Source organism: Ascidia mentula, chromosome 5 (assembly GCF_947561715.1).
Source record: "Ascidia mentula chromosome 5, kaAscMent1.1, whole genome shotgun sequence".
In the NCBI taxonomy this organism is placed as follows: domain Eukaryota; kingdom Metazoa; phylum Chordata; class Ascidiacea; order Phlebobranchia; family Ascidiidae; genus Ascidia; species Ascidia mentula.
Genome location: NC_138570.1, coordinates 8,944,301 through 8,958,813, shown reverse-complemented (window position 1 = coordinate 8,958,813; position 14,513 = coordinate 8,944,301). Strand labels below are relative to the sequence as shown.

Genomic DNA, 14,513 nt, shown 5'->3' with positions numbered 1-14,513 from the left:
TTCTGCATATGCCATTTCTGTTGAATTCACATAAAGTGTTTGTCTGCCATCGAAGTCGTACAGCTCATACTGTGAGCTGTTGAGTTGCACTTTAGTCGACCCGTCACTGCACACAAACGCATAAATTTGAGCAAAAATGAAAAAAAGACCCTACGAGGTCATTAGTCTTCGAACCTGCAAAAAAAATTTCCATCATACGTATTGGTTTCCACAACCAGAACCCTATACGAATCTGAATCTACTATCATCTTTTCGAACGGGGCCATTTCGTTGATGCTGTCAACAATCTGCACGATAAACCACACCAAGTTAAGTAACAATTCTAAACTCGTGTATATTCTGACATGATCAAAACCTCCATAATAACTTCGTCGGAGTAGTTTCCGGCTGAGATAATTACGAAAGAGACGGACACCGTGACGTAAGCATCGGAAGTTTTGTTTTGCGATTCGTCATCAATGTCGTTTTCCTCGTCGTTAATGGACTTGATTTCTGTTAATTTAAATCAAGGTACTTTTTCTACTCTTTATATGTTTGTGACATAAACTTTAATGGGCAAGTAAGAAACGTTCTGTTATTTAATTTGAACAAGAAAGCCAAAGCTAGTATACTGGACATGAACAGACATTTCGAAAAACGCTGTGTTCATCATCAGTGCTAACTGTAATTAATGAGTTGCACCAAGGGGTGCACAGAGGTGCGCAGGTAACTGTTTTGTTATTTAAAACCTATTGGCACACTTATTTTACTGCTAGATATTAATATATGCGGAAATTACCATTTGGCTTGTATATTTGTATGAGAACATAAATAAACACACCTGTTTGGTGTACAGTAATGTTCTGCGCCGTTTCATTGCACATTTCCTCAAATGTGTGTGTCACGTGATCCACAAGTTGGGCCGTGTATTCTTCAGATATGTTTTCACTTTGTTTGATGGGGAATTCCACGGTAACAGTAACGGTTGGAGCGATTGGAATTTGGGCTTGAGTCGTTGTTGATATCGAGGTGTCATTTTCACTGCTGATAACTGTCGACTGCTTCGAAACACACCTAAATCATCAAGAAATGTCTTACGAGCTGCCGAGTACTTTATTCAAAGTCGGGTTTGGCTTTGCTATAGCAGTTATTCTGTAAAAATTACGTTTGGAAGTCTGCACATAAGTTGTTTTCGTTGGTATTTAAAAACAAACGAATTTTGCCCATGCCAAAACTTACCCACTGTCAGTTAATTCCATGCCGTTCGAGCAAACCACAACCCGACACGTGCCATAGAACGGATCGTATATTTGACTTTCGTTGCAACTTTCCTGTGGCGGGATCGTCACAGTTGTTGCACTTCCATCTTCATACGTGATCTCAGACGTCCCGTCTTCACGAAAATGCATCAACACAGAAAATGAAGGCGGAGTCTGTGGATTTACAAATCCTAAATTTCAAAAACCTGAATCAAAGTCAATCCGAATTAAAGTATAATTATTGAAATTTTTTTGATTAAAAATTAAAAACTTGCCTAGTTAAAATTGTTTTAAAACCTTATTAAACATGGGACCACATATATTTTGCTGGACATGCGCCCTACCCAGTAGCTTGTTTTAAAGTTGTAACTGAACGCTGGAAGTATTTCGCTCTCCCCCTCCGACATGTCAAGCGACCAAAACACTTGATCGTAATAGTAAGATGCTATCCACACAGGACACTTGACTGTCGTGCCTGCAAAACAGACAGTTGTTAAACGTTGCATGCCGTTGCGCAACAGTTTTGTTGTCTCCTACCTAGGGATTCTTCATTATATATCGACTTTGGTTGGATTGGAACTCCAACAAATTGATACGACGTGTATCCATGACAGGAAGCGCAGGCTGGATTTTTGAAAACCTTCCATGACTCAGCATTATCTACACAAGATATTATGAGCAATTGCATAGACAAAAAGTTCAGAATGGACATATGCAACAAGTAAGCACAAATAGAATAAAATTATAAAGGATATTGCGATATTGTTACGTTCTGCCACGACTTAAATATTTAGGTGAAACTTTCTTCGGTTAATATAAACATACAGCAGACGTAAAACCAAATCTAGCTCACTTTTTGCCAAAAAAATTGACTGGTAATCTTCGCAAAGCGTCCGGATATCGTCCCCCTCGAACTCGTCCGGACAATAGTCGATAAGGTGTCGTTCGCAGGGTCGCAATGATCGTCTCCAGGCTACCAAGTCCTCCAGCTTATTCTTGTTGTACGCATCTTCCAGAGACTCTTGTGGAACACCAAAATCCTGCTTAACTTCCAGGTTGCAAAAATGTTGCACATAATAACTCAACATTTCGGGGTCACCACCGAGCACCTGGAACAGTAAACGGAGTCTATAAAGTGATTATGTAACAATGTTCAAGTGGTTATTGGTTTGTTTAATTGTCTTGGAACGTGAGATAAGCACTTGTATTTAAACCGCGCCCCTCATATTGCAAAAATCGATGCCGCCCTTTTAATATTGAAAAGCTATTCCATGTAATATTGAAAATTAGCTCTAATATTTTGTCTCTCGACTAATTACAACGTTGCTGCTTTTGTTGTTTGATTGTCGCATATTAACAGTGTCTTCTCTGAATTCTTAAAAACATGATTTTTAATGGGTTTGCTTGCCTCGTCTGGAGCGCTTCGTACGCACTGAGCTTTTAGCTTCCAGAACTTGTAACTTTTCACGTTATTGCACTGGGCGCAATAAGCATTTCGGTACGTCCATCCCGTGTCGCCAAGAACAGGGACGTTGGTCGGAAAATTCGTGCTCGACAACTTTAATTAAAAACATTGAAATTAAAAAGTTCTTTCGTCTCATCGGATATTTGTGAAACTAATGCAAAAAATAGGGGAGTCATCAGTTTACAACATGCAACAGCTAAGAGACACCTATATACAAGCATAAGGTAAATATGAAGGAATCTAAAAACGAAAATAACTCACGTCACTACATCGGTTTGCAATTTCATCGTCTGGCCAAGATGTCTGGCACTTGTTTATCATCCAATAAGAGCCCTTGGAAAATTGATCAACGACAATACATTCAAAGGCATCTGAACGAGGTGTGATTTCAGTGTGGTCGCTTTCTTTATAGTGGGGTGCAGAGTCGTCTTGTTTTGCTGGAACGATTCGATCGCACTCGTCATGATAATCCCAGCAGCAGTCACTGAAATGCGAATCAATCGTTGACAAACTAACGATCATATCGTGCTTTCCACACGTTCCATGCTTGGACATGTTGTGTTTCCTGTGGTTTGACGCCGGCCGCAAAGTCACCACAAAGTGAAACACTCTATGCCCGGCTACTTAAACGGAAAGGCCGTCTTCAATCTACTCCGATGTTTTGGTTATTACCACGTTTTATTGCCAAAATGTTGCCCTAAAATGACCGCCGACCTCCGAAGCATTTGGCGCAAGATTTTCAAAACTTTCTTTCTACGCATTGCTTTTTTGCGATTTTCGGCATAGAAATGCACAAACATTTATTGCGTATATAAACATAGGTACTGACGTGCAAATGTTCCGAAAAAGCATCATAACGCGCGTGAAAGCTAAATGTCTTCATAAATAGTAAGCACCCAAAATAAACCACTGTCTCTTGTAAACCAAGCTTACGAGCTTGCTGCGCTTTTAACAAAGACAATAATCCAATATAAATCGCCTTCTTACATGAAGACTTGAAACTTACTTGAAAGTGACGCAGTTTCCGTCGCAATAGCAGTTGAGGTGTCCTAACGTTACGTTCTCGGCTGTGATTGGCGCAAAGGAGTCTTTGATGCATCGGTTGGCGCACGAGTCGTTTGGCGAGCAAGGTTGTGCAACGTTTAATCTAATCATCTTGTCCTTATTCGCCAACGTCGATAAGACCCAAAGTTTAAACGCAAAAATCAGCAACAACATTTTTCATTTGCTCATACTCCGCTGGTTCGATGGCAAAAATAATATGGAAAAGTCCGCTGGGGCATAATTGGGTTAGTCACGGCAGCAACCCTTTTTCATTGTTGTTTGCAAACGGTCATGAATAACAAGAAAACTTGCGGGAGGGCGGAGGGTCAACAACAAAACAGACCAACGATGCATCGCTTTGTTTGCTTTCGCTAACGAGGCGCGTGCGCCACTGATAAAATACATTTAGTGCAACTTTTCTGAGTCTGTTAATAATTGCTCCACGAAGATGAACAAGTGAGGTTGAAAGTTTCGCGGAATGAACGTCACGAGACGAGGAACAGCGCGTCCCGTGGGACCGGCGCCACGTGTCGCCCACGCCAAGATGTGATGATATTGTTTAATGTTCTTTGGTCTGTTCGTTTATCTCCCGACACGTTGTAAGTCTTGTTTGCTCACGTAATTGCACGGACATGACAATTAATCCCGTAATTAGCTACTGTTTTCTGAAAATAATGCAATGTTGTCGGAAGCATTGTCGAAGACCAAAAAACTTACGGACAGTTGGGGAAATGTGATGTTGCAACGTGTAGAATAAAATTTTTTTTTAAAAAGTTGGTTCATCGCAGGAACAGCACGTGTGACCTATGTTGAAGTTCACAGTTTAATTGTTAATCATGAATGTAGTGGTTGCCTTTGCCAGATGTTACTGTTTGTGTTGTGCCTGGTAATATACATAATGCGGGCCACAGTCAAAGATAAGACACGTAGATATAAGATAAGCTTAATTATACATTTGCAAAGGTCGGAGTTGCCTTGCAACTAATTTTCCTGAAGCACATTCGGAAGTCGTGGGAGGCGCAGATGCGTTTATAACACAAAACATGTGGTCGCTATGCTTAAAAAAACATACACAAGATAGTTACAGCTAGTCTATATATCCACTGTGTTTTTTTCTTGAAACCCAGCGTTTTGTTCAAACCATGCCACTTCTAACGTTCGAAAACACTTTCTCACCGTATGTGTATTTCGTACAATATATGGCTTGCGTCTGTAAAGGTGCGCACGTAAATAGGACAAAGCATCAAGAGTGATCAATAAATTAAAGGAAATTCTTTTCATCCATCAGGATCGGTCAACCACCAACAAAATAAGGACACGGCTGATTTGCCAAAATTCAGCCGCTGAGCAAAGGTTGGAAACACGGCTTGCAAAACGGTTGGCACACCCTGCACATCGATCTGAACAACGCTGCAAAAAAATTAAAATAATAAATAAACTTGTTTCAGAAGGCTGGGAAAGAAACACGAAGCAAACAAGACAATTTTACCGATTCTATATATCTGACGCTTTTCTGTGTTAAATTACAGCTAAATGTTTGCCCTTTTCAAAACTAATCAATTCACTATTTTACTCAATACTGCCACTTACGTTTTCGCCACCGACCGCACGTCTGCTTGTGGCAGCAAAGAGTTTTCATGTACGCCCTATTTCTCCTGCATACACAACGTGTAGATCCCCGGAGTGAAACTCCCGCTTCCACATCCACGTCCTCATCGTAACCGTACTCACTTTTAAAGAGTACGGACAGACAAGTGGTCATAGAGACGTCGTCTTGGCCGTAGGTGTCATTCTAAAGCAAATTTTATAAATTTACATGTGGTTTATACCCCTGGATGCTTATTTCTGGGATCAGTGCCTATTTTTACGAGCCGTAGCTGAGAAAATGCCAATGTGTTCATTTTTGACTTTTGTCAGTAATATGGCGCGGAGGTAAATATGTTTTTAGATGTACCGATGTGGCAAGAAACATTCTGACGTAATTATTAATGGCCTTTAAAATCTAGTAATTCTGAAATAAATTGTATTTTCATAAAAAAACGCAGCGTTTTTTTGGTTCTGGCCGTTGGTAAACCTGTCTATTCTACAAAAAACCTGCCAAACCAATTGGGGTTGTTCATTTTTTTGATAGTAATGTTTGTTTCAGTGTGGTTTTTCAACTTTCGAAAAAAGTTCAAAACATTTTATGAGCACTAACCACAACTTTACAACATCGCTTTAGTTCAGGTGTAATCGACAGGTCATCGCAGATTGAGAATTTCTCTTCTGTTTTCGTCTTATCTGCCATATCGATATCCTCGAGATAATCTGGTTCATCATACAAGCTGCTATAGTCCGGCGAATTATCTGGAAACAAAACGAAAACTCTAACTTAAGTGGAATTGCAAACCGAAATTAAAATCAATATGCAGGCCTGCGCAAGTATCGAGTGTTTAACTATTAACCGGGGCTGACTTTTCTGCTCGAGAACAAATTACAATGCCTTACCACCAGAAGGAGAATAATATTTATTAGAATCCCCCTCGGAATTTTCCTCCATCTTCGCATTTTGCATCAGCGATTCCTTTATGGATGAATGGTCGTCGTTGTTTGTCGGATGGAAAATTGTTCTGTGTTCCCGGCCATTGACGTCCAGACCGAACAAGTCGAAACCGCGACTATGATCGTCGCCATTTAAACCATTGTATTGATAGTCGTTAGTGTCCGTCATAATTTGCAGCGGCGGTTTACTAGTTGCAGCAACTGTCTTGGCGTCTGTTGCAACATCGACCTTATTTGACTTCACCAATGGGGACGCGTGCTTGTTTTGCGATGGAGTTTTATGCTCAGTCATCGGCAGCAGAAATTCGTCTTGGAAAAATTGTTCAGTTGAAAATTTAATTTCTTCCGATCTGTCAGAAGGGGCCAGTTCAGGTGCTTTCATGCCTTGAGAATCTTTAAGCGATAAGTTTATGACATCTTTGAGGAAACTGTAGTCAGGTATCTTCCCGTTCGTTACACCTATATTTACATCTTCCCCATACCCGGATTCATAATCCAGATCCATTCCGCTGCTGTCATACTCGTTTTGGTCATTTGTATCAGGTGAAGTTGGAGATATTTGAAGCACAGGTTCATCTTCCTTCATGGAAGGCACGGTATCGTAGGTTGGCAGATCAAGAACAGACTGCGGCGAACCCGTCGACGTAAATGGGTCTCTCCCCTCCACTACTTTATGTGAAAAATCCCAAGGTCCGTTTTGGCAATCTGGTGGTTTTGTAGCGAGTGTAGTAACCAAGTTTTCCGCTCTACAAAGCTCAAAATTTGGCCCAGAAGAATTTGCAGCAAAAACCCCTTGGTCATTTAAGTTATCCTGTTTTAACGAGTCTCCGACGAACTTCATTGTGTAATTCGAAAGCAAGATCCGATTATTGTCTTTAAAATCGGAGTATTGCTCTAAGTCCACCTCGTAGGTGATGACAGAAACATAGGTGACAAATAACTTGTTGTGATCTTCCTTAGAACGCTCAATAAGTGCAGCTGGTTCGATCACCGCTTTTCCGATGTAATCTTGGTTGTGTTTTGTTTCATATATCTGGCCACGAACCGGTTCTGTACTCGACACACTAGACTCCACAAATGTGGATCCTTCTCTTTTTTCGTAATCCGTGCTATGGTAAGCATCAGAGTCTTTTGTTAAAGACGTGTAGGGTACCGTTGTTGATATGTCGTCACGACCCGAGACAGCCATTTCTGAATACGGCGAAGTCAAATCCATTCTGTGGTTGTTGGCGTTGTCGCTGGACGACGGTGAGAAAGCAGCAGGTTGGAATGACAGTTGTGGATTGGTTACACCCAATCGTTGTGTATCCGAGTGTGTCGTTTGGTGGATCTCATTAACATTGGAAACAAACTTTTCGTGGTGAGAGAAAGGAGATGTAAATGCCGGGATTTTATCCTCTACAATATTTTCCAAATTTGCCGCAAATCCTTGTGTAGTTTGTCCATCTTGATCTGGCGGCAAAGTTGCACTCGCAAATGAACGTGGAGTGGTAACACGTTGCAGCAATGGAGATTCTGTATCCAAATATGACGTAGATATCTTCTTGTATTCTGTATGCTCCAAAGATGGGGTAGACCCAGTGTCGGGTAAAGATACTCTGTACAATGAATGTGGAGTGGTTTCAGAATGCGACCTTGAAGATTTTGTTTTCGAAAATGACGTAGAAACTTTCTCATATTGTTTGTGATCGAAAGATTGGAGAGGACTCCTTGTCACTTGTGCAGAAACTTTGGAAAATGGACGTGTTGTGGCATCAGGAAGCGACACAGAAGACTCAGATGTTGTCTCCTGCTGTTCATGTTCAAAAGTATGGAGAGAATCCCTTGGTTCCTGTGATGAAACTTTATCAAATGAATGTGAAGTGGTATCAGATTGTGGAATTCGAGATTCTGTTTCCAAAACTGACGTATATGTTTTTTCGAGAAGTGTGTGATCCAAAGAAGAAGTAGGCCTCTTTTCAAGTGAAGAAACTTTGGCAAATAGACGTGGCGTGGATTCAGAAAGAGTTGTAGTAAATTCTGTATTCAAAAATGATGTAGATGTACTCTCACGTTGTTTTTGATCAAACGACTCAAGAGTTGTCCTTGGTCCTGATGACGAAACATCAGCAATTGAACGTGGAGTAGTATCGGAATGAAGAACTGGAGATTCTGTTTTAGAAAATGTCGTAGAAACATTTTTGTGTTGTTCGAAAGATTGGAGAGGACTATCTGTTTCTTGTGAAGGAGCTTTGGCAAATGGACGGGATATGGTATCAGGAAGTGCAGAGGTTTTTTCTTGCTGTACGTATTCAAAGGGTTGGGGAGTTGTTCTTGTTTCTGGTGACGAAACTTTAGCAAATGAACGTAAAGTGGTATCAGAATGCGGCACCCGATATTCTGTTTTCGAAAATGACGTTTCGTCATGCTGTTTGTGTTTTGGTGCCGACATTGTTGTATACGTCAAAACTTCCCTGGACTTCTTAGAAATCGGTTCTGTGTTAGAGTTTGCGGACGTTTCTTTGGGAAATTCATGCACACTTACCAAAGGATTACTTTGCAATGTGTTGGACGAATCACTATCCATTCGTGTTTCCGGCATTGGGGAGCCTTTAGCAAATTCCTTTGTAAGTTCATCCGTAGCAGAAACTGTTTGCTGTACATGACCAGTCAAAAATCCGTTATACGAATCACTACTTGGAGAAGCTGTGTTGATATCAGTTGAAGTAGCTGTGGTTTTATCATTTTGAAATTGCTGATCAGTGTTATACCAATTACGTTCGTTAGAGACGGTTGTGCGATGGTTAAGATTGGTAGGAATCGTTTGTGTAAAGTCTTTAACTGGTGGTGGTCGTATTGATCGGATCTCTCTGATGTGCGTTTTTACACCAGGATTCTCTGTGTCTAGCTCAGTTACGTCACTAATCTGCGACGTTGGAATGTCCTTTTCATGAGCAACCGTTTGTCTGAGGTCAAATGAAGTCGGAATGTTTGCTTTGCGTTGGATTGGTGTAGTTTCTACAGAGCTTTCCCGATTGGTTTGTGTTAATGCTTTTGCGTCAGATAACGTTTCAATACTCTTCCCATGAGGCCCAGGAGTAAACTTCAATGCAAATGTTGTATTTACCTCAGTATTTAGATTTTCCTCCTGAAGGATGTTGTTCGATATGGAGTTTATTAATTTCTTGTCTCCGGTCGTTGGAGGTCTAGGTGTTGTGGGTTGCGGGTTGCTATAAGAATGATTTAGGCTTGTTGCGTCATTAAGGGGGGAATGCTTTGTTTTCAACTCTTCTGTGTCGATTCTTTTGTGTTCGAATTCTGATAACTGTGAAGTTGGCGCAACACTTTCTGCTTGACGGGGCCTTGCTGCGTCGGTTGCACCGAAGGTACGCTCGTGTTCTTTTTTTCTATACCGTGGTTTGTTGGTGACCTTGGTGGGTTTATGACTATCCACCTCCGTGCTTTGTGATACAACCTCTAAATCGATGGGCGATGAAGGTCTTCCATACTCTGTTTGTTCGGTTAACTGTTTAACGTCTGTATGTGATGAGCGCTGTTGCGCAGTTGAGAACATTTTTGTTTGACTTGCACTTGAAGCGGAGACAGTACTGACCAACCGTGAAAGCGACACCTGGTCTAAATACGAGGGACTTTGTTTCGGGAAATCCGTTGTTTCGGGTGCGTCTGTGGCCTTTTCACCAGCTGTATTTGTATTTGGCTTGTATTGGCTTGTAACAGAAACTGTAGAAGGCGCGGTTTCTGCTTCGTCGGGTTCGAAGGAATAACTTGCAAACTGTGAAGTAACTCTTTCTTTCCGGTTTGCTTTTCTTCCCTCAGTTAAGGATAAACCTCGTACGGGTTTTGTGTGACTGATCTGTGTGTGTGTATCTGTCATCGGTTTTGTTGTAGTACTTCCATCTACAGTTTTATCAGAAAACGGTACATGGCTCTCCCCAACATTCGGTTTAAATGATGAAGCTGCAATTTCATTTGTGGATTCGAGTGTCTCGGTTTCGAATACCGATTTGTGACCTCCGTTGATCTGACCGTTGATGGGGTGAGAATTCAGATTTTTAGCGGTTTGTTTTTTATGAGCACCATTTAAAATTTTGCCGAAATTGCCATTAAATTTGATGCTTTCCAGTTTCTGCCTGAGTTTACGTGCGTCGACACCAACCTCTCCCAGATCATTTTCGAATATAAAAATGCCCTCCGTCGGTTTAACTTGGGGAATTTTATTCTTTTTAACAGCAGATTCTGAAGTAGTTTTGGTTCCCACAGAAATGAGCTCAGTTATTTCTTGGTTTTGGTTTGAAGTAGTTTCCTGGTTATTTGTCAGAGCAGTCTTCACTGTTGTTGTATAACTGTTCTTTACTGCGTTTATTCCTTCACTTTCTGTTGAATCTGACTGCGTAACTAATGCTTTATGTGTTGATGATTTTGCTTTTTTGTGCACCGAAGAAGGGTCAGTTGTTTCGAAATTCGAGTTATTTTCTTTTGTTGTTGTGTCTTCTCTTTTATTCCTGTGTCCATTTAGGGCTGCTCCTTTATCGTGGTGACGTGAAAGGTGGCGAAAACTAGGCACCACAGTGACATCGCATGGATTGCTTCCGTCTGGGCATCGTTGCAAATCACAGTCTTGCCGCTCCCTAGATCGATCTGCATTGCACAGCAATTCGGGATTGCCTGCGATAACCTGCGAACGTACAAATTTCGTACAAACACTAAAAATAATTCTGTGTCAATTCTGAACTTACGTCAACATTCCATTCATTAGGATTTGTGAAAGGCGACCGACATTCCCGACTCCTCGTTCGTGACCCGCACTTTCCGCACGTTTCACTGCACTGACTCCATGGACTCCAAGGGCCGTAAAATCCCTCCACTTTGAAATAAACCAGAGGCACGTGTATTACAGGATAAATAAAAATGTGTTAAATATGAACGATGTAAATACTAAAAAATAAACACATGTCAGAAAATTATTCACCACAATTTCCAAAGCCTGTAAAATTTTTATACTTCGAAACACGCCATGCGCCAGATGACAAGTATTTTGCCTGAACCATGCAGTTCGGTAAATGCCAAATAAGCTGATAAAAGTCAGCTTGAGAGCAATGGTTAATCGCTAATTTTTTTTGTCAGAGCTAAAAGATTTCGAAAAATTTGATATGAATCGTACTTTTGCTTTTGTTTCTGGTGCAAGTTAGTTCTGGTAAAAACCAGGATCACTGTTTCGAAAATAAATCGCAGTTGTGCTTGACTTACCCATACATCCTTCCATGTTAAGACATCCTCTCTTCATGTGGAATATTCCCTCGCAAGGCAAACCGCTGTGAGCGGGTGTCGGGTTGTCGCACATTCTCACCTTCATCTGAAATCCTTTGTTGGTCGAACACGGTAATGCCGAACATTGACTCCATTGCGTCCAATTTCCAAAACCTCCATTGACAGGACACGGCTCTGTGTCGATACAGTGATCGGGTTTTGTTTTTCGGAGAAGATTTTTTTTGAGGGGTTAAGTTTATAATGGACATGTGAAAATGCGTTCTGACGCTACTGTTAACGCTTCTGCATGCAACTCTTTAAGATCTTTATTAACGTGGATAAGACAAGTATAAGACGAAAACTTTAACGTATACAAACGAAAAAAATTTCCAGAAAAAATCGTATACCTGCAGCATTACAGAAAGCTGTCTCTGAGTTTGTTCCTGCACATGGTTCGCCCCAAGGTTGCGGCGCAGGACAAGCACAAAGTCTGGTCCGTGTTTTTGTCCCTTGATCCCTTCCGCAAGTTGTGCTGCAAGGTCTCCATTCACTCCAGGGACACCAATTGGCCATCTCTGCATAATAAACCAGTACTGAATCCTATTTAGGGTATGTCGAAGACACGAGTGCTTAAAAGGGCGGCCACGCGACCGACAAACTATTTCCGACTACTATCGCACGGCGGTTGTTGATGCAGCGCGATCTGCCTTTTGAAATTTCTGTCGTCATTGTTTACGCCTGTTTATGGCGAAAATGGGTTGGTTTTGCTGGAAACAAAACTTGTGAAATCATTATTGTAAACGACGCCTTACTTGGAAAAACGGAAACCGTCAGTGTTTAATTATCACGAGTTTTTCATCAATGACGTTGTTACAAGATGATTCAGTGTCAAGCACCTGGACATGGCTTTTCTTTACATGGCACCCGGTCCTCGCTCGCTCCTTCGCAGAAGTCTGCGTGAAGACACTCCCTGAAGCGACTTCTCGTTCCCTCGCCGCACGTTGCACTACATGGACTGTTCACGGCCCACTCTCCCCACGTCGGAGCTGAAATGCCAACAATGGAATATTTGCCATTTCCGTATTTACTCGAATGTAAGCCGCACGTAAATGTTAAAGGCAAACCTAGGTGCTTTCAATAATTGCCAACAAATCTGTCGTTTAAAATTATCAGATACGCTGACAACCTTTGAAACGAATTGATGGTAAATTTCATCAAAACACAGAGCGCAGACAAAATATCGGCGTGACATTAAATAATGTAAGCCGCACTCGAAAATAAGCCGCACAAACGGTAGGTTAAAAAACTTTATTAGCCGCGGTTTACAATCGAGTAAATACGGTATTCTGATTCCAAGACAGTCGGGTTATAAAATATCAAATGTTTAGCGTTATTTTTTCCCATTTCCAATAAGTATAAAAATGCAAAACTGCTGCAAGTGGTAATGACATCTTAAAATTGGCAATTCTATTTTTGGCGGAACTGAGGATGCTCATGAGTAGGCGAAATATAACAGAAAACGATACCGCTGTTACCAACAGACGACTTAGAGGTTCATATAAAAGTAGTCAAAAGCCCTCAGATACCACAAGTCTTGATTGGCTGTAGGGCTGACCGAAAATTCGCTTAAATTTTCCAATATGAAATCTCATTGAAAGTTAGTTTTATAACGCAGCATAAACAATAAAAAAATTATACAAACTGCAAATGCTGTTTTTTTCGGTCAAAGTTGTCGACACTTACGGTGGCAGTTGCTTGCAAAACATTCCATGAACTGTCTTGGTGGCCCAGGGCATCGCCTTCCGCCGCACGTGGGCTCGGGTGAGTTGCAAACCCTTGATCGAAATTCCACGCCCAGTCCGCACGATACCGTACAACCCGTAGACTCGGACCAAGTTGACCATTGCCCGTCCACTGTGCATGGGAAAATATATGGTTAAAGGTGTGTATGTTATTTTCCATTTGGTACGATGTGGCAATTTCAAGGCGATGGATGTATGGTGGCATTTTTTTCGAGCTTTTTAAAGAATGTTAAAGTTAAGTCAGACCAGCTGTAGTTTACCAACAGAAATACTTTTTTTTGAAGATGTCTGTGTTCTAAGTTATATATGTACGTATTTTCCACTCAAACTTCACAAATTTATCCGACCTGGGCAACATGAACTCCACGTGCATTCGCGCGTTTGGATCACTCTTTTTTTTCGCATTCCCGCACATACATTGTTGCTGCAAATCCGTCGGCGGTGCTGCCTTCCGACGCCACAAGACCGCGAACATGGACTCCAGTTGTTCCACGCCGACACTATACCTCGAATCGCCGCACATGACTAACAGGGAAAATATGTCAGAAAACTTGTGGCCTTAATGTAGCCTTAAAACTAATCGCAACCTGGCATGCATGGGGCAGCCCCCACGCTTTAGCGAACTTTCGACGACAGCAGCTTCGGTATGATCTGATGAAGACTCCCATCTGTCGCCTCTGGCCACCCATTGGATGAGCACAGACTCCTTGAATCCCGAAATGCGATCGAAAGTCACGGTAACACACGTTTGCGTCTGACAAAACAAATAGTGTTCTTATGCCTCAACAAAACCTGCGCCAAACTTTGAGTCTCGACTTACAAGTTTCATGCAGTTGTAACGCCAATAGAACTGCGATCGCCACAAGAAATTTAAGCATTTTTCAGGCAGTTCTGCGAAAACGACACTTTCAACCTCACGGATAAACCTGTAATGGCAGGTAAAGTTGATGAGGGCTTTCTCGCCGACGAACAATTCCATCAAAAACTTCCGATTGGAGGGCGCAAAGTGACGTAGTCAGTGTCGGCGCTGCGTACACAAACGACGGGTTGCGTAACTTTTATTCGCTTGACGTCTCACTTGTCTGGCATTGATTTCTCGCTTGCGGTCTTGCAAACATTGCTCGTATCCTACATAGCAGGCAAAGTTTTGGACACTTTCTGTTATGAAACACTCAT

At 41.6% G+C, this 14,513-nt stretch overlaps 1 protein-coding gene across 1 annotated transcript; it reads right to left on the bottom strand.

Moving 5' to 3' along the window:
- Window positions 1–4,935: 4,935 nt before the first annotated feature.
- Window positions 4,936–14,257, bottom strand: LOC145901987 (uncharacterized). The gene is made up of 12 exons (XM_082989817.1): window positions 14,158–14,257; window positions 13,925–14,091; window positions 13,685–13,862; window positions 13,279–13,449; window positions 12,432–12,581; window positions 11,943–12,110; window positions 11,536–11,730; window positions 11,025–11,152; window positions 6,235–10,963; window positions 5,945–6,093; window positions 5,338–5,539; window positions 4,936–5,157 (listed from the first exon to the last, which is right to left on the bottom strand). The coding sequence occupies exons 1-12, from the start codon at window positions 14,213–14,215 to the stop codon at window positions 5,084–5,086; spliced, it is 6,369 nt and encodes a 2,122-aa protein (XP_082845943.1). The 5' UTR covers window positions 14,216–14,257; the 3' UTR covers window positions 4,936–5,083.
- Window positions 14,258–14,513: the final 256 nt, after the last annotated feature.